Source organism: Pipistrellus kuhlii, unplaced genomic scaffold (genome assembly GCF_014108245.1).
Source record: "Pipistrellus kuhlii isolate mPipKuh1 unplaced genomic scaffold, mPipKuh1.p scaffold_m20_p_40, whole genome shotgun sequence".
Lineage (NCBI taxonomy): Eukaryota > Metazoa > Chordata > Mammalia > Chiroptera > Vespertilionidae > Pipistrellus > Pipistrellus kuhlii.
In genome coordinates this window covers 2,991,646-3,007,604 of record NW_023425541.1, presented here as the reverse complement: position 1 = coordinate 3,007,604, position 15,959 = coordinate 2,991,646, and the positions used below count along the sequence as shown (strand labels likewise).

General features: G+C 40.0%; 1 protein-coding gene and 1 pseudogene across 1 annotated transcript in view; one reads left to right on the top strand and one right to left on the bottom strand.

Moving 5' to 3' along the window:
- TEX11 (testis expressed 11) overlaps positions 1-15,959 on the top strand; it is a 285,049-nt gene that overhangs the window by 99,332 nt on the left and 169,758 nt on the right. Inside the window, exons 9-10 of the mRNA XM_045571903.1 lie at positions 2,747-2,801; positions 8,353-8,448. Of these exons, the coding sequence (XP_045427859.1) occupies positions 2,747-2,801; positions 8,353-8,448 (151 nt within the window). The remainder of the gene's footprint in view (positions 1-2,746; positions 2,802-8,352; positions 8,449-15,959) is intronic.
- Positions 4,941-15,708, bottom strand: LOC118704183 (annotated as a pseudogene).

Here is a 15,959-nt window from a genome sequence, read left to right as displayed (position 1 = left end):
TCAATTTAAAAATTTCCCATCCAGATTCTCAATTCAGCCTGTTTTATGTAAATGAGTTACCTAAATTGTGCAGTTTTGATTAGACAGGGGAGGTCTCAGTCCTTTGGTGGAAAGATGAAACCATGGCTTCCCTGCAGTGATTGACTCAGATGGTGTAAACAAACAGGCATAGTGTGGGAGGCAGAGTTCAGTCTGAGGTTCTTTCTGGAATATGGAGTAGCCAAGAAGATCCTGTAAGCAAATGACCTCTAGGCTCTTATTATTTATAGACTTTGGACCCTTGTTTGACTGTGGGGAGTCCATTTCAAGCAGATAAATTCCTTCTTTATTAGTTCACATTAAATGAACATTTTTTTCTTGGGATTCATTCTCTCAAGTATGAATCCCTGATCAGAGTACCTTAATTTTCAATTATTTTTTGGGAAGAGGTTCTCCTGAAGCCATTTGAGCCATTCAGCCTCACAGGCTCTTCGCTGATGGATCAGTATGCATAGCCTTGTGTAGCCTCAGAGATGAATGTGAACCTAGGATTGTTCTTGGCTATATCTTGCCCCTGTGTTAAACTTTTAGCTGTTTCCCCCACTTGTTGCCACTATTATTATGGCTACCAGTCCCCTCTTAGTTGCTCACTGACAAGATCTCCATTGATTTTGACAATGCCCCTTAGGCAGGAACATCTCCTGCTCTGTTCTAGATAGTCAGTCCCTTCAGGCAGGGATGCTGAGATCTTCCACTTCATTGCCTGCTTCATCCCCTGGGCAGAAACTCTGTGCCACCCTACTGGAGTTAGTGGCAGGAGCTTCGCTTGCTTTTCCTGGAGTGACACCCTTGCTCTATGAGTGGATGCTGAGGAGATGGTTGACCCTGATCTTACTAGCATGCCCTCCTGGCATGGAAGCGCTGTCCAGTGAGCCAGCCTGGGTGAAGGCAACCAGGGGTCTAATATTCTTGATCTGTTGTACCTGGCATAGAGTCTTTCTTACTCTAAGAGTGAGAACTGAGTGGGGGAAAGGAAGACCCATCTCTTTCATTGTATCTGTCCTGAATAGCACTTCCATAGCATAGGCCTGGGGAAGACAAGAGACGCTGGCAGCCCTCTCCTCCCTAGGTGAAACAATAGCCTAGGAGTCTAGGAGCTAGAGCAAGAGGGAACTCCCACCTTCTTGACATTATTCATCTGGAATGGCTTCTGTGAGATGGAGCTGGTGTGGATAGCAGCAGGTGTAGATAGGAGATAAGAGCTCAAATGCTACAGACTATCACTATTCTGAGATTTAGTTGTGTTTTAAATATTTTCCCATTTGCTCTAGATCCTTAGGGCAATTTCAAAAGACTTTAACTGGTCATTTAACAATTTTAACAGGAAAATGGTTGTTTCATTGGGGAAAGGATTCAAGAACTCCTTATACCACCATTACAAAAGTTCCATCCTCAATTGGTAACTTAAAAAACTGAATTTAGAAGGTTTAATGTACCAAAGGAGACTTACAATGACTAGGCCAGCATTATTGCATCCTTGTTAGGAAGCTAAAAACTCAGTTTGGTAGTTCTGGGTCTTTTTAGAGTTTTAAAAAGGAATGTTTCAAAGTAATGTCTTCAGTTTAATTTATTTCACCAAAATTTTATTGACATCCTCCCTTGGAATACCAATTTTATGGCGAATGATCTTTGTTTTGCTTTTTAAGTTTAGGTTTTGAAATCCTGAGGCTCATACTAATATATTAGTAGTGGTTATCAGAATGTTCCATAGATAACGTGGTTTGGTAATTAAAGCAGAAAATGGAAAATCAAATTTCTCTTCTCTGCAATCCCTCACTCATTTTTAATACAAATGTAGGAAATATTAGACATCAATTAACTGTTAAAGGTTCTTTCAGCTATAAGATGGAGTTAATAGTCCTTCACAAGGGTGTCGTGAAACTTAATATTGCTAAGCTATTACAAGAAACCAGAATAAATCAAGCAATGCTTGGAGAGTTTGGAGTTACACTTTATTCACTGGTGGGCTCAGAGAAAAATGAATTCAAATTCTAAGCAAAGCTATAAGCAGAACTTCCCTTTTTATTAAAGAGCCTGCCCTATGTGTGCTTAGTGGTTATCTCGCTGATGGCCTTGAAAACAACACAGTTCTATCCAATTAAAAATACACCTGGCATGGCATTGAGAATATGTGCGTATCTAGTCTCTGGCCTACAAGGTCAAACAGCTAAGTTTATCTTCCTTTTTATTCAAGCAGCCTAAAGCAGGCTGGAAAGCAAAGTTATTATTTTTTTTAGAAGAGGCTGTCTAAAGAAATGCAGAAAATTCCGAACAGTAGTTTTACAAAATAGGGGTTAGCCTTCTCAAAGTATTTGTTTCTGTGAAAATCATGTATATGTTTGTTTTTTAAAAAAATACATTTATGTTTCATAGACTTTAAAATGTGCCATTAAGTAAGAGCTAGTATATACATGTAAGCTAGTTTAATGTAGTACATTTATAAGTATAGTCAAATAGAAAAGAGCAAGAATATAATTATAGTGTTGATTTATTTAATATATACTCTAAGAAAATTGTGGCCTTTTGTAGTTAGAAAGTAATGCTTTATACTATTGATTTTCATGTACTGGTTATCTAATAATCTGTTGTAGAGCAAAATAGATAAGTTGGAATAAAGTAAAATTATACCGTGTCTTATTAGTATTGTATAATCTTGAAAATTTAATCTAAACCTAATATGTATTTTTTTTTCTTTTTAAATGATTAGCCAAGGTTTTGATATTGGGAAGATGGATAAGAATTCTGTTGAGCCAGAAATGCTGGTAAGGATCATGTTAAATATTGGAAAAGTAGGTAGAAGAAATACAGTTTATGTTATTGTTATAAAATTATAAATACAGTTTATGTTATTGTTATAAAATTATAAAAATATCCCCCTATTTGTGAATAGGTTATCTATTGGGCATATCATTTAATATGTCAGTGCATTAGTTTCTGTCAAATTGATATATTAATACCTGTAGGGTAGATTCTTACACCCATTAGTTAATATGTATAAAGTGCTTAAACAATGTTTAGCTATATGTTTTAGCTTTGATTATTGCATGTTAAAAAATTCTAGGTTTGCCCCTAACCACACATATAGAATGTGCTGGTATGAGAGTTAATTTTAATATTTAGTCAAACAAAATGTTACATGTAAACAAAACTGATATAAAACGAATTTAATAATTGCCATAGCAAAATATAATTTATTCATTTTTTTTCAGAGAGGAAGGGAGAGGGAGATATTTAAAACATCAATGAATGATGAGAGAGAATCATTGATCTGCTGCCTCCTGCACACCCCACAATGTGGATAGATCCCACAATATGGTCATGTGCCCTGACCGGGAATTGAACTGTGACCTGGTTCATAGGTTGACACTCAACTACTGAGCCATGCTGGCTGGGAAAAATGGAATTTTTTGAATATCCATTTCTGCTTCTTACCATTATAGTATATCAATCAAAATGTAACTGAATACCTATATATATGGCAATGTGATAGATGTAGAATAAAAGAGAAATATAAAATATTACCTCTACCCTTATGTTTATGTTTAAAGTATAAAATTAATACAAGTGATTACAATGGACTATTACTCAACTTTGAAAAGGAAGGAAATTCTGATTCATGCCACAAGATAGATGAATCTTGAGGACATTATGCTAATTGAAATGAGCTATTCACAAAAAGACAAATACTGTATTATTCTACTTAGATAAAATAACTTAAATAGTCAAATTCATAGAAAGTAGAATGATGTCTACAGGGGTTTGAAGAGAGGGGAACATGAGAGCTATTTTTTAATATGTACAAAGCTTCAATTTTTCATGGTTAAAAGAGTTCTGGATATGTATAGTGGTGATGGTTACACAATAATGTGAATGTACTTAATACTGTAACCGGATAAACAACGGGTCTGTGCTGCCTGTCACTACTTGAGCCAATTAAACAGAGATATGGTTGAATCATATACGATCGTTTATTCCAATACTAGAGGCCCGATGCACAAAATTCGTGCACTGGGGGGGGGGGGGTGTCCCTCAGCCCAGCCTGCACCCTCTCCAATCTGGGACCTCTCGAGGGATGTTAAATGGGCCATCCCTCTCACAATTCAGACTGCTGGCTCCCAACTGCTCACCTGCCTGCCTTCCTGATTGCCCCTAACCGCTTTTGCCTGCCAGCCTGATCACCCCCTAACCACTCCCATGCCAGCCTAATTGATGCCTAACTGCTCCCCTGCCAGCCTGTTTGCCCCCAACTTCCATCCTCTGCTGGCCTGGCCACCCCTAACTTCCCTCCCCTACAGAGTTGATCGCCTCCAACTGCCTTCCCTTCCAGGCCTGGTCCCTCCCAACTGCCCTCCCCTGCTGACCATCTTGTGTCCACATAGGGGCAGGATCTTTGACCACATGGGGGCAGCCATTTTGTGTGTTGGAGTGATGGTCAACTTGCATATTACTCTTTTATTAGATAGGCTAGAGGCCTGGTGCATGGGTGGCGTCCAGCTGGTTTGCCCTGAAGTGTGTCACGGATCAGGGTGGGGACTACCTTGGAGTGCAGGTGGCCTGGGCAGGGGCCTGCGATGATTTGCAGGCTGGCCACGCCCCCTGGTGACCCAAGCAGAGGACCTGGTATCTGGAATTTATTTATCTTCTACAGTTGAAACTTTGTAGCCTGGAGCAGAGCCAAGCCTCCTGCTTGCTCCATAGCTGCTGCCATTTTTGTTTGAATTTGTTTACATTCTATAATTGAAACTTTGTATACTTGAGTGGAGGCCTAGGCCAGCCAGGGTGTGTTGAAAGCTTGGCTTCCTCTATTGCCAGGGAAACCCAAGCCTCTCAACTGCCCTCTGTAGCTGCAGCCATCTTGGTTGGGGTTAATTTGCATACTGGTGGGCGTGGCTTGAGTGGAGTGATGGTTAATTTGCATATTACTCTTTTATAAGGTAGGATTGCTAACAGTATGGGAGAGCAACAGATCATCCACAAAGATCTGCTCTGCACACTATGATAAGCCAGCTGCTTATATTGGGTAAAAAGGACAAAGATTACATGGGGAAATAGCTAAAGGGTATGCCAAATGGGCAATTAATAGGTCAGCAGAAGGCTGAGATCTTCAAAGGGCTTAGTGATACGCAAGGGCTGGGGTCTTCAAAGGACTAGTAATAGGCAAAGTCTGCAGTCTTTAAAGAACTGGCACTGGTTTCTGGCTCTGGTTTCTGCAGTACAGTTGTTAATCTTTCCATGATAATAGGCAGCTCCAAATGGGGGTGGTGGGCTGCATTTCCAGGTTAGCTCCCCCAAGTTCTGTGTGTATAACTGCCAGCCAGGTCAGTATGTGCCTTCTTTAATCAGAATAAAACAATCACAGTTAACAGAGAATGTTTAATATTTCTTACAATTCTAGCTGGTTCCCCAACATTTTTATTTCTGTCCCTATCAATATTACTGAACCATACACTTAAAAATGGTTAACAAGGTTAAGGGCCTGTAGTTGTTTGCAGGTCGGCCAAACCTCCATTGGGGTGGGGGTTCCCACTGGGGATGGTGCCAGCCTGGGCAAGGGGCTTGGGCAGTTTGCAGGCCATCAACGCCCCTATGGGGTGAGGATCCCCCCTGGGGTACCTGGCCAGACTGGGTGAGGGGCTGATGGCTGTTTGCAGGCAGGCCACACCCCCCATCAGGGACCCTCACCCTATGGGGATGTGGCCAGCCTGGGTAAGGGGCTGAGGGCCATTTTCAGGCTGGCCACGCTCCACAACAGAGAGCCTCACCCTGATGGTGGTGTGGCCTGCCTGAGTGAGGGGCTGAGGGCCATTTGCAGGCCCCTCCCTCGGCAGCTGGCCTAGGCAACCCAAGCCTCCCTCAGTGGCCAGCCCAGGCAGGTGGGAAGCTTGGCTTCCTCTGTTGCCAAGGGCTACCCAAGCCTCCTGCCCACTCCAGCTGGTTCCGTGGCTGCCGCCATCTTTGTCCTGCTAATTTGCATATTTCCTCCTGATTGGCTGTGACTGTTGTGGAGTGACCATCAATTACCATATTTTTCTCTTATTAGTATAGGTGTCTCCCATTTTCTTCCCCCTTTCCCCCCTCCACCCAGCCATCCTTCTTCACATTGTTGTTTGTGTCCATGGACTATGCATATATGCACATATGTTCTTTGGTTAATTTCTTCCTTCCCACCTCCCTCCCCTCTTAGATGTATCAGTGTATTCCATGCTTTTGGTATCTGTATTGTTTAACATACATGTGGTTAGTTTATGAAAATTTATATACTTAAGATTTTGAATTTTTTTTTAATATTTTATGCTTCCATTAAAATTAAAACACACACACACACACACACACATACACACACACAACCCTGAGTATTAGTGAAACAATTTGGGAAAAGTAAGTGATAAACTGTGTGGTACTGACCTGAAGTTTGTACAAGGGCATGCAGAAAGGGAAATATCAGGGTTGACTGGAATAATTGAAGAAGTGTGGTATGAAGTCCTTGAAAGGTAGATGGGGTCCATATAGTTAAAATGGAGGGAGAAGGGAATACCAGGTAAGATGTCTGGAGGATGAAATGAGGGTGGAAGACAGGATTTAATTGAGATTGAAATGTAATGTAATGTAAAGTATGATTATAAAGTAGTTTTCCTTTATTTTGGTTTTAGTATTTTTAAAATTAAAGTATAGAGGGTGAAGTAGTTTTTCTTTCATGCTAACAGTACTTTATTGAGGTTTACTTTATGTAGAATAATTTTTAAAATAATTTTACAATTCTTAAGTGTACAGTCTGAAGAATTTTGATATATCTGTATAGTCTTGTTACCACCACACAGATCAAGTTATAGAAATTTCTACCACTCTCAAAAGTTCTCTTGGTCTCTTTCCAGTTAATAGCCATTCTGACCCCCAGAAAAAACCACTATATTGACTTCTATTGCTATAGATTATTTTCATGTTTTTTTGAACGTTGTATTAATAGAATCATACAGTATGTACTGTTTTATGTCTGCCTTCTTTTGCTTAACATAGTTTTGAGATTCATTCACTTTGTTATATTTTTATGATTATTTGACCTTTTTTGCCATATTTATTTCATAAAAGTCCTCCAGGAGAGTTTAAAAGTTGCAAGTTGTTCAATAATAATAATAATAATAATAATAATAATAATAATAATACTGTTTTATGTCTGCCTTCTTTTGCTTAACATAGTTTTGAGATTCATTCACTTTGTTATATTTTTATGATTATTTGACCTTTTTTGCCATATTTATTTCATAAAAGTCCTCCAGGAGAGTTTAAAAGTTGCAAGTTGTTCAATAATAATAATAATAATAATAACAACAACAACAACATTATATACATCGTACTTGATCTATATTGGTTTTTGAATTCAAAATCTCAAATTACATGACACCTTAAATGTCATTTATCTAGTTTCATAGATCCTTAATGTGTTTAACATGTATTTTTTTAAACGTTAGAAGATTACCTTTATTTGGTTCTACTGTCTTTATTATACTTAGGGGCAGATTATTCATTGAAATTTGGATCCTTCTTTCAAAATGTGAACCTGTAGTTAATATGTTCACACTGAATAAAGTTACTCCCCTTATCAATATAGACCTGGCTGGAGAAACTTACTTAATTCAGCAATACATTATTCATCTTAAAATTTAGCTCAGTTGGGAGAAATATTCTCTCTAGGAGAGTATACTAGTATCTGTTCCTACTGAAATGGTGGTATGTGTGCCTTGGTCCAATGGGATAATCTCAAATAAGCTGTAAAGTCTAAGAAAGAATTATGTCTATTTATTTATTTTTAGAAATGTTTTTATTGATTTTAGGGGGGGGAGGAGAGAGAGAAATATCAATTGGCTGGCTACCTCTTGCATGCCCCCTGCTGGGAATTGAGCCTGAAACTCAGTCATGTGCCCTGACCAGGAATTGAACCAGTGATCTCTTAGTGCATGGGTTGATGCTCAACCACTGAGCTACACTGGCCAGGCTATTTATCTCTTTTGATGGAGGTTTAATACAATGCAGTAGGTGGTAAGCTGACTAAATTAAATATTGCTATGACCTAGCCTTAGTTTCCTTTATTTGTAAAATGGGGATGATAAAGTACTTTAATACTGAAATACTGTTAAGAAAACAATTGTATCAACACAATTTTACTAAATTAAGGTAAACTAATACTATAAAGTTCTTACATTTAAGGAAATGATGACTTACATTTGAGAAGATGCCTGTCACTGTGTAAGTGCTAATCAGATGTTGTATTGCAATTCAACCCTCACCTGTATGCTTTTTTTCTATTTGTAATTATAGGCTAAAATTCTACGGTTACTAGCCACTGTTTATTTGGATTGGAATGAAAGAGAATATTATGATAAAGCTCTCAGTGCTGTAAACCTAGCAAACAAGGTATGTGGTTTTTATTTTTGAATATTAGATTGATTAATTTTTTAAACTTTGATTCCCATTTTGAAATACAGTTTAGACACTTGTTTTAGTATCCTTAGGATTTTTTAAACAACAGATTATTAACAATCTTTTTTTACAGCACAGAAAGGAAAAATAAAATATACGCCATTGACAGAAAATATTTTTTAAAAAGTATTCTTTTGTATGAAACAGAAAGGCTTCTCCCTCTGCTGTGAGTTTTTAGGATAAAGAAGGAAATGATAAGATAGGCAGATGATGGAATTTAGTTTAAAAACCAACACCCTGAGAGTGAAGACAGGCAAGGAAGAAAGAAAGAAGAAAATGGCAGTTGAGAAACCAACCCACAGTGTGGGCCACCACTGTGAATCTGGTTAAATGCAGTATTTCACTTATGCATTCAACAAGTAAATTTTGAGTACCTCATGTGTCCTGAGCTGAGTGTGGGGGGGATTGATGAGGAAAATCAGTCTTGGTGGTAGGGAGCAATGAGTGATTAACACATCTATTTCAGGGGGTTGTTGGACCAGCACCAAAGTTTGTGGGGAGTGGGCAAAGAAGACTTCCTGGATGGGTGCTGACAATTAATTACAGTGGATGGAGGTTGGCAGGCTGCCCATTTGGTGTTCCAGGCAGAGGTAACAGCATGTGCAAAGTCTTAGCAAGAGAGATCACCTCAGGGAATCAGGGAATAGAAACAAGTTCCCTTAAAGCCACCAAAGTTCATTCAGTCAAGAACAATCAAAAGCAGAGTACATAGATATAAAGTGAGTAAATTGGACTAGCAAGACCATTAAACAGTAGTCTGCCAGTGCCTTCCCATGGCACTGGCACTGGCAGTCTTTATATAGAGAGGCTGGAGGAGAAGCAGAAAGCCTGAGGAGCTGCTGTGGACAAGCTCAGCTTCCTTGCTGGCATGGTCATTTTGGAGAAGAGAGATTCTAGACTTGGCTAACTGGGTCTTGCAGTCATGGGTGTGGGGAGATGGTCTCTACCTTGCATTGAATCCTTTACAGGAGGCTTTGGCACCTGCTGTGCCCTCTGCCTGGAATTCTCATCCCCTGAGTCTGCACAATCCTCATTCTCTCCCTACCGCCCTCACCCTTCAGAATGCAGTTCTGGCCACACTTCCTCAGAAATGTCTCTTCTGTCCAATACCCACCCTGAAATACATCAACTCATGGATGGTCTATGCACCAGACTTCCACCTTATGATTTTATATCTATTTGTGTGGATTAAAAAAAAAAAGAGTATCTCTCCTGGTAGATTGTAAGTTCAATGAAGGAAGCAACCAAGGCTGGTTTTGCCCATTCCTACATCCCCATTACCTACAGTCAACATCATACACAATGGCACATAATAGGAGCTCAATAAATATTAACAGCTAGACCATATCAGACAATAGTAACCATCTGGGACCTATAAAGTGCCAATTTCATATGATTTGTCCTAATATTAATTGAATGAAGGAATGAATTTGAGTTTTTCTGAATACTATCTACTATAACATGGAGTCAGTACAAGGAGGGCCCACTTTGGGCCTGTTCAAAGGGCAGGTTTTTTTCCTGAAATTATAAAGAGCTGAGTATTTGGTTCCTGGTCGTGATTTGGACTTGAGCAGCCCTTCTCACACTTCCATGTGCAATGGGAGCCCATAGGGATTTTGTTAATGTGCAGACTCTGACTCAGTAGGTCTAGAGTGGGGCCTGAGATTCTACATTTATAGCAGGCCCCGGGGTGATGCCTATTGGAAGGCAGCCAGAGGAAGGGAGGCCAAAACACAGACTTGGAATTGGTACGTGAAGGTCCTCTATGCCTCCCCAAAGTGCTCCCACCAAGGTTCCTTCCTCTTTTCTTTCTCAGCCAGTATGAATTCAGAAATTCATTTGCAAAGAGATGGGACTTTAGGTCATTTCCATAGTATCTGAAAAAAAAGTTGAGCTGCTGTCACATATAAATAAAAACTTTCCAGATCACTGAAATATAGTCCTCCATGTTTCCCAAGCTGTTTTTCTTTTCATTGTTATTGGTGGAAATGTTTCAAATTAATGTTATTAAGCCAAAACCTGTTTGGCTCAGTGGATAGAGCGTCGGCCTGTGGACTGAAAGGTCCCAGGTTCGATTCTGGTCAAGGGCATCTACCTTGCTTGAGGGCACATCCCCGGTAGGGGTGTGCAGGAGGCAGCTGATCGATGTTTCTCTCTCATCAATGTTTCTCTCTATCCCTCTTCCTTCCTCTCTGTAAAAGATCAATGAAAAAAAAATATATATATATAATTTTTCACAGAGAGGAAGGGAGAGGGATAGATAGCTAGAAACACCGATGAGAGAGAAATATCGACCAGCTGCCTCCTGCACACCCCCTACTGGGGATGTGCCCGCAACCAATGTACATGCCCTTGACCAGAATCGAACACGGGACCTTTTAGTCCTCAGACTGACGCTCTATCCACTGAGCCAAACCGGTTTCAGCTGAAATATATATTTTCAAAATGAATGTTATTAAACACTATCTTGCCCAATTCTTCAACAGAGTAAATTGGACAGAATCTGAAAACAAAAAAAAAATTGTTTTTTTTTTAGCTCATGGTCATATGTGCTTGCATTATGTACATACATATGAATTCATGTGCATATATACCTATATACTCCTCGACAAGAAACATTGATAGTCAGGCTGATGACCATTTAAAAAGATATTCCATTAGAATCAACATGTTTTATACAGTAAGGGAATTAAATATACTGATATATTTTATAAAGAGTTTTATTAAACAAAACTGAAGTATGAAAACAAATAATTCAATTAACCAAAAGTACTGAATTTCCCAAACACACCATGTACTTGAATTTACATTTTGTGAACTTTATGTTATGTAGATAGTATTATTTAATGCTGAAAAACTTTTTAATATTAAAGTATTTAAAATTTAAAAATATTATTAGACATTAAAATTTTCAAAAGTTTTTTTTTTAATTTGCTAAGATTCAAGTTTGAGTAAAAAACAGGGACCAAGAGAACTAAGATTTTATGATATATGCCTTCTTGCTAGCATATCTCTTTGTTCCCCGGAATCAAAATTTGCAGTTTTCTTTGTTTAAAATATATTTTTTTTGATTTCAGAGAGGCAGGGAGAGAGAGAGATAGAAACATCAATGGTGAGAGAGAATCATTGATCATGCCTCCTGCATGCCCCCAACTGGGGATCGAGCAGGCAACACAGACATGTGCCCTTTATCGGAATCAAACTGACTAGGGCAGAAGTTGCAGTTTTCATAGTGACAATTGTTCACCTGCATTTCTCCTAACATATCCCATAATAAACTTTTTAGCATTTTTTCCTCCAGTATACTCATGCACTGCTGAATGACAGGGATACATTCTGAGAAATAGGCAGTTTCATCATACTAGCTTCATAGAGTGTGCTTCCACAAATCTAGATGGTATAACCTACCTAGGTTGTGTGGTACAGCCTATTGCTCCTAGGCTACAAATCTGTACAGCCTGTTACTGTACTGAATACTGTAGGCAACACACAGTAAATATTTGTATATCTAAAGATAGAGAAGGTATAGTAAAATACAATATAAAGATATAAAAATGTATACCTGTATGGGGTACTCAGCATATTCGTAAGACTGGAAATTGCTCTGTGTGAGTCAGCGAGTGAGTGGTGAGTGAATGTGAAGGCCTAGGACATTATGCCACTATAGACACTTATAAACAGTATACACTTACTAGTAGGCTACACTAAATTTATAAAACAATTCAAGTTTAAGTGAAGTTCAAGATAAAGTGATACCATCAAAAGATGTAGTAACCATGAGATGTGTAAGGCTGCCAACAGAACAATACTATTTTACAGCAAACTTTTTATAAGTAGAAAGAGTAACCTCTAAAATAATGGTAAACAGTATAATTAATATATAAACTAGTAACATAATCACATATCATTATCAAGAATAATGTACCATACATAATTGTATTTGTAGCACAGTAGGTTGTTTAGACCATCATCACCACAAACATGTGAGGAATACATTGCACTGTGATCTTAAGAAGGCTACAATAAGAATTTTCAGCTTCATTATAATCTTACTAGAGGCACGTTGCACGAAATTCGTGCAATGGGGGGGGAGTGCCCCTCAGCCCAGCCTGCACCCTCTCCAATCTGGAACACCTTGGGAATATCCAACTGCCGTTTAGTCCCTCTCACAATCTGGGACTGCTAGCTCCTAACCACTCGCCTGCCTGCCTGCCTGCCTGATTGCCCCTAACTGCTTCTGTCTTTCAGCCTGATCACCCCTTAACCGTTCCCCTGCTAATTGACCATCACTCCAATATACAAGATGGCCACCACCATGTGGTCAAAGATGGCTGCCCTCATGTGAACACAAGAGGGCCACTGCAATATGACCAGCAGGGGAGGGCAGTTGTGGGTGATCAGTCCAGCAGAGGAGGGCAGTTGGAGGGACCAGGCCTGCAAGGGAGGGCAGTTGGGGACAATCAGGCCTGCAGGGGAGGGCAGTTGGGAGTGACCAGGTCAGCAGGGTAGGGCACTTAGGGGCAACCAGGCCTTCAGGGGAGGACAGTTTGAGGTTACCAGGCTGGCAAGGGAGGGCATTTGGGGGCAACTAGGTTGGCAGGGGAGAGCAGTTTGGGTGACCAGACCAGCAGGGGAGGGCATTTAGGGGTGACCAGGCTGGCAGGGAAGGGCAGTTAGGGGCAATCAGGCCATCAGGGGAGGGCAGTTAGGGGCAATCGGGCTGGTAGGGGAGCAGTTAGGTGTTTATCAGGCTGGCAGGGGAGTGGTTAGGGGGTGATCAGGCTGGTAGGCAGAAGCGGTTAGGGGCAACCAGGCAGGCAGGCAGGCAAGTGGTTGGGAGCCAGCAGTCCTGGATTGTGAGAAGGAAGTCCTAGATTGGAGAGGGTGCAGGCTGGGCTGAAGGACACTGTTCCCCTGTGCATGAATTTCGTGCACCAGGCCTCTAGTTAGGATAATATTGGCCTTATAAAAAGGAGTGTTCCTTCGTCTTGGATTTTTAAAAATAGTTTCAGGAGTATAGATATTCTTCTTCTTTGAATGTTTGATAAAACTCCCCTGTGAAGGCATCCAGACCCAGGCTTTATTTGCTGTGAATATTTTGATTACTGCTTTTATTTCCTCAGCTGTTATTGGCATATGCAGGTTTTCTGACTCTTCCTGATTTTGAGATGTAGTATTTTGAGATGTAGTATTTTTCTAGGAATTTGTCCCCATTTCATCCACATTGTCCAGCATCATGTGATTGTTCATAGTATTTTCTTACAATCCTAGGTATTTCTGTAGTAACAGTGGATAGTTCTCCAGGTTCATTTCTGATTTTATTTATTTTCGTCCTCTATTTTTGTTTCTTGATGAGTCTGGCTAACGGTTCATCAATTTTGTTTATCTTTTCAAAGAACCAGCTCTTGGTTTCATTGGTTTTTCTTGTTGTTGTTATTTTTGTTTTTGTTTTAGTTTCTATGTCATTTATTTTTGCTCTCATCTTTTGTTTGTTTGTTTTTTATTGCTTAAGGCATTATATATCTCTCCTTATCACCCCAATACCCTCCAGCCCCCCACTCATGCCCTCAGCCCCCTGATGTCTATATCCATTGGTTAGCCTTATATACATGCACACAAGTCCTTTGGTTGATCTCTCCCCCTTAACCCCACCCTTCCATACCTTCCCTCTGAGGTCTGATGATCTAATTAATGCTTCTCTGTCTCTGGATCTGTTTTTGTTCATCAGTTTATGTTTCATTATATTCCACAAATGAGTGAGATCATGTGATATTTATCTTTCTCTGCCTGGCTTATTTCACTTAGCATAATGCTCACCAGTTCCATCCAAGCTGTTGCAAATGCTAAGAATTCCTTCTTTTTACTGCTGCGTTGTATTCCATTGTGTAGATGTACCACAGGTTTTTTTTTCTTTTTCTTTTCTTTCTTTTTCCTTCTTGTCTCTTACTCCTGATAGACATAGGGAAAGAACAAGAACAAAAATTGAAGTCTGGACATTTCTGATTAACATTTGTGGGCACCTACTGTGGCTACCACTTGTAAATATTTACAATCATAAACTTATGTCTCAAGCTATCACCCCAACACATGCCAAAGCTATAAAAATACTATTTACAACTTTAAGGATTTCCTCCACTATCCCCCAGATTTCTTGCTCTGCAGAAGTAGCATAAATATAAAAAACAGAAATATTGTGTTACATAAAAAATAAAGAATAAAAACTGGAGGTATGTATGTGATGAAGGCAGGGTACAGTTAAAAATGTTCAGTCCTGTTACAAATGTCAGAACATAATTCACATTGGCCTTGGCCACAGGCTCTGTCTCCTGCTCATACTCAATCTCCACATAGGCTTGTTTCCTCCGCAGAGGTCCTTTCAAGGATGTTTTGCCTTTGAGTTTGGCGTCAAGGGCCTTTTCTTCTTGCTCACTGGAGGATTTCTCTCCCTAATTTTCATCACTGTTGGCATCCAGTTTGTCCATATCCTCAAAGTCACTTATGTCGCTGTCATCCACTTTATTCGCTTCCACAAACTCTTTTTCCCACATCTTCCTCATCATCTTCATCTTCTTTTTCCTCAGAATCTGAAGAGTCACTCCCTGCCTCCTGCTGTTCCAGAGCCTTGTCAAAGGCATGAATGGGGAAGTTGTAGATGTCGCCATAGGTATCTTGTTTAACTCTCTCCAGCAATTCCTTTTCAATGGCATTATCCAGCTGAGCCGGTATTAATGTCTTTTCCTCTCTTCTTTTTTCTTTCCACTCCACCTTCTTACTCAAAGGAACAAGTTTCCTCTGTTGCTTTAGTGTAATTTTTTAATTCGAAATAGGTACTGGGTGACCTTGCTGAATCTCTGCTTACACTTGTGTCGAATGAAATGGGGTCAGCAAATTAGATTTTCATCTATTTGCTCCAGTGCTTTCTCATAGTTTTTATGAAGCCAGACCCATTCCCAGAGCCACCTAGGAAAAGCTGCTTGTTCTATCATCTTCATATAAAGGAAGCACTGTCCTTTCTCTTCTTTAATAGTGGCATACTGTTTGCCAGGGGACAGGATGACCAGTTACGCAGGCCAGTCAGTCTGTATTCATTTCTGCAAAAGCTCTTTGTCTTGGTTCTTATCTTGAAGGGACAAATTGCTTGTTTCCTAGAGTATCCCAGATAACATCATTGGACTGCATGGTGCTGGCAATTCAGCCTACGAAGCTGGCCAGATCCAGAAGCAACCATGCTTCTTCCAGTGACTCACTTCCGGAATACTTAGTCTCGCCCACCTGGAGAGTTCCTCTGTCTCAAACTCACACACAGTACCACCTGGCATTGGGATGTGCATGGTCGCCTTCCCGGACCCCTCTCTATCCACACTTCACCACATACTCAAGTCCCACTGGGCTTACCCTGGCTCGACTAGGGCTTAGAGTTGGCTTCTGGCACAGAGCAGCCCACT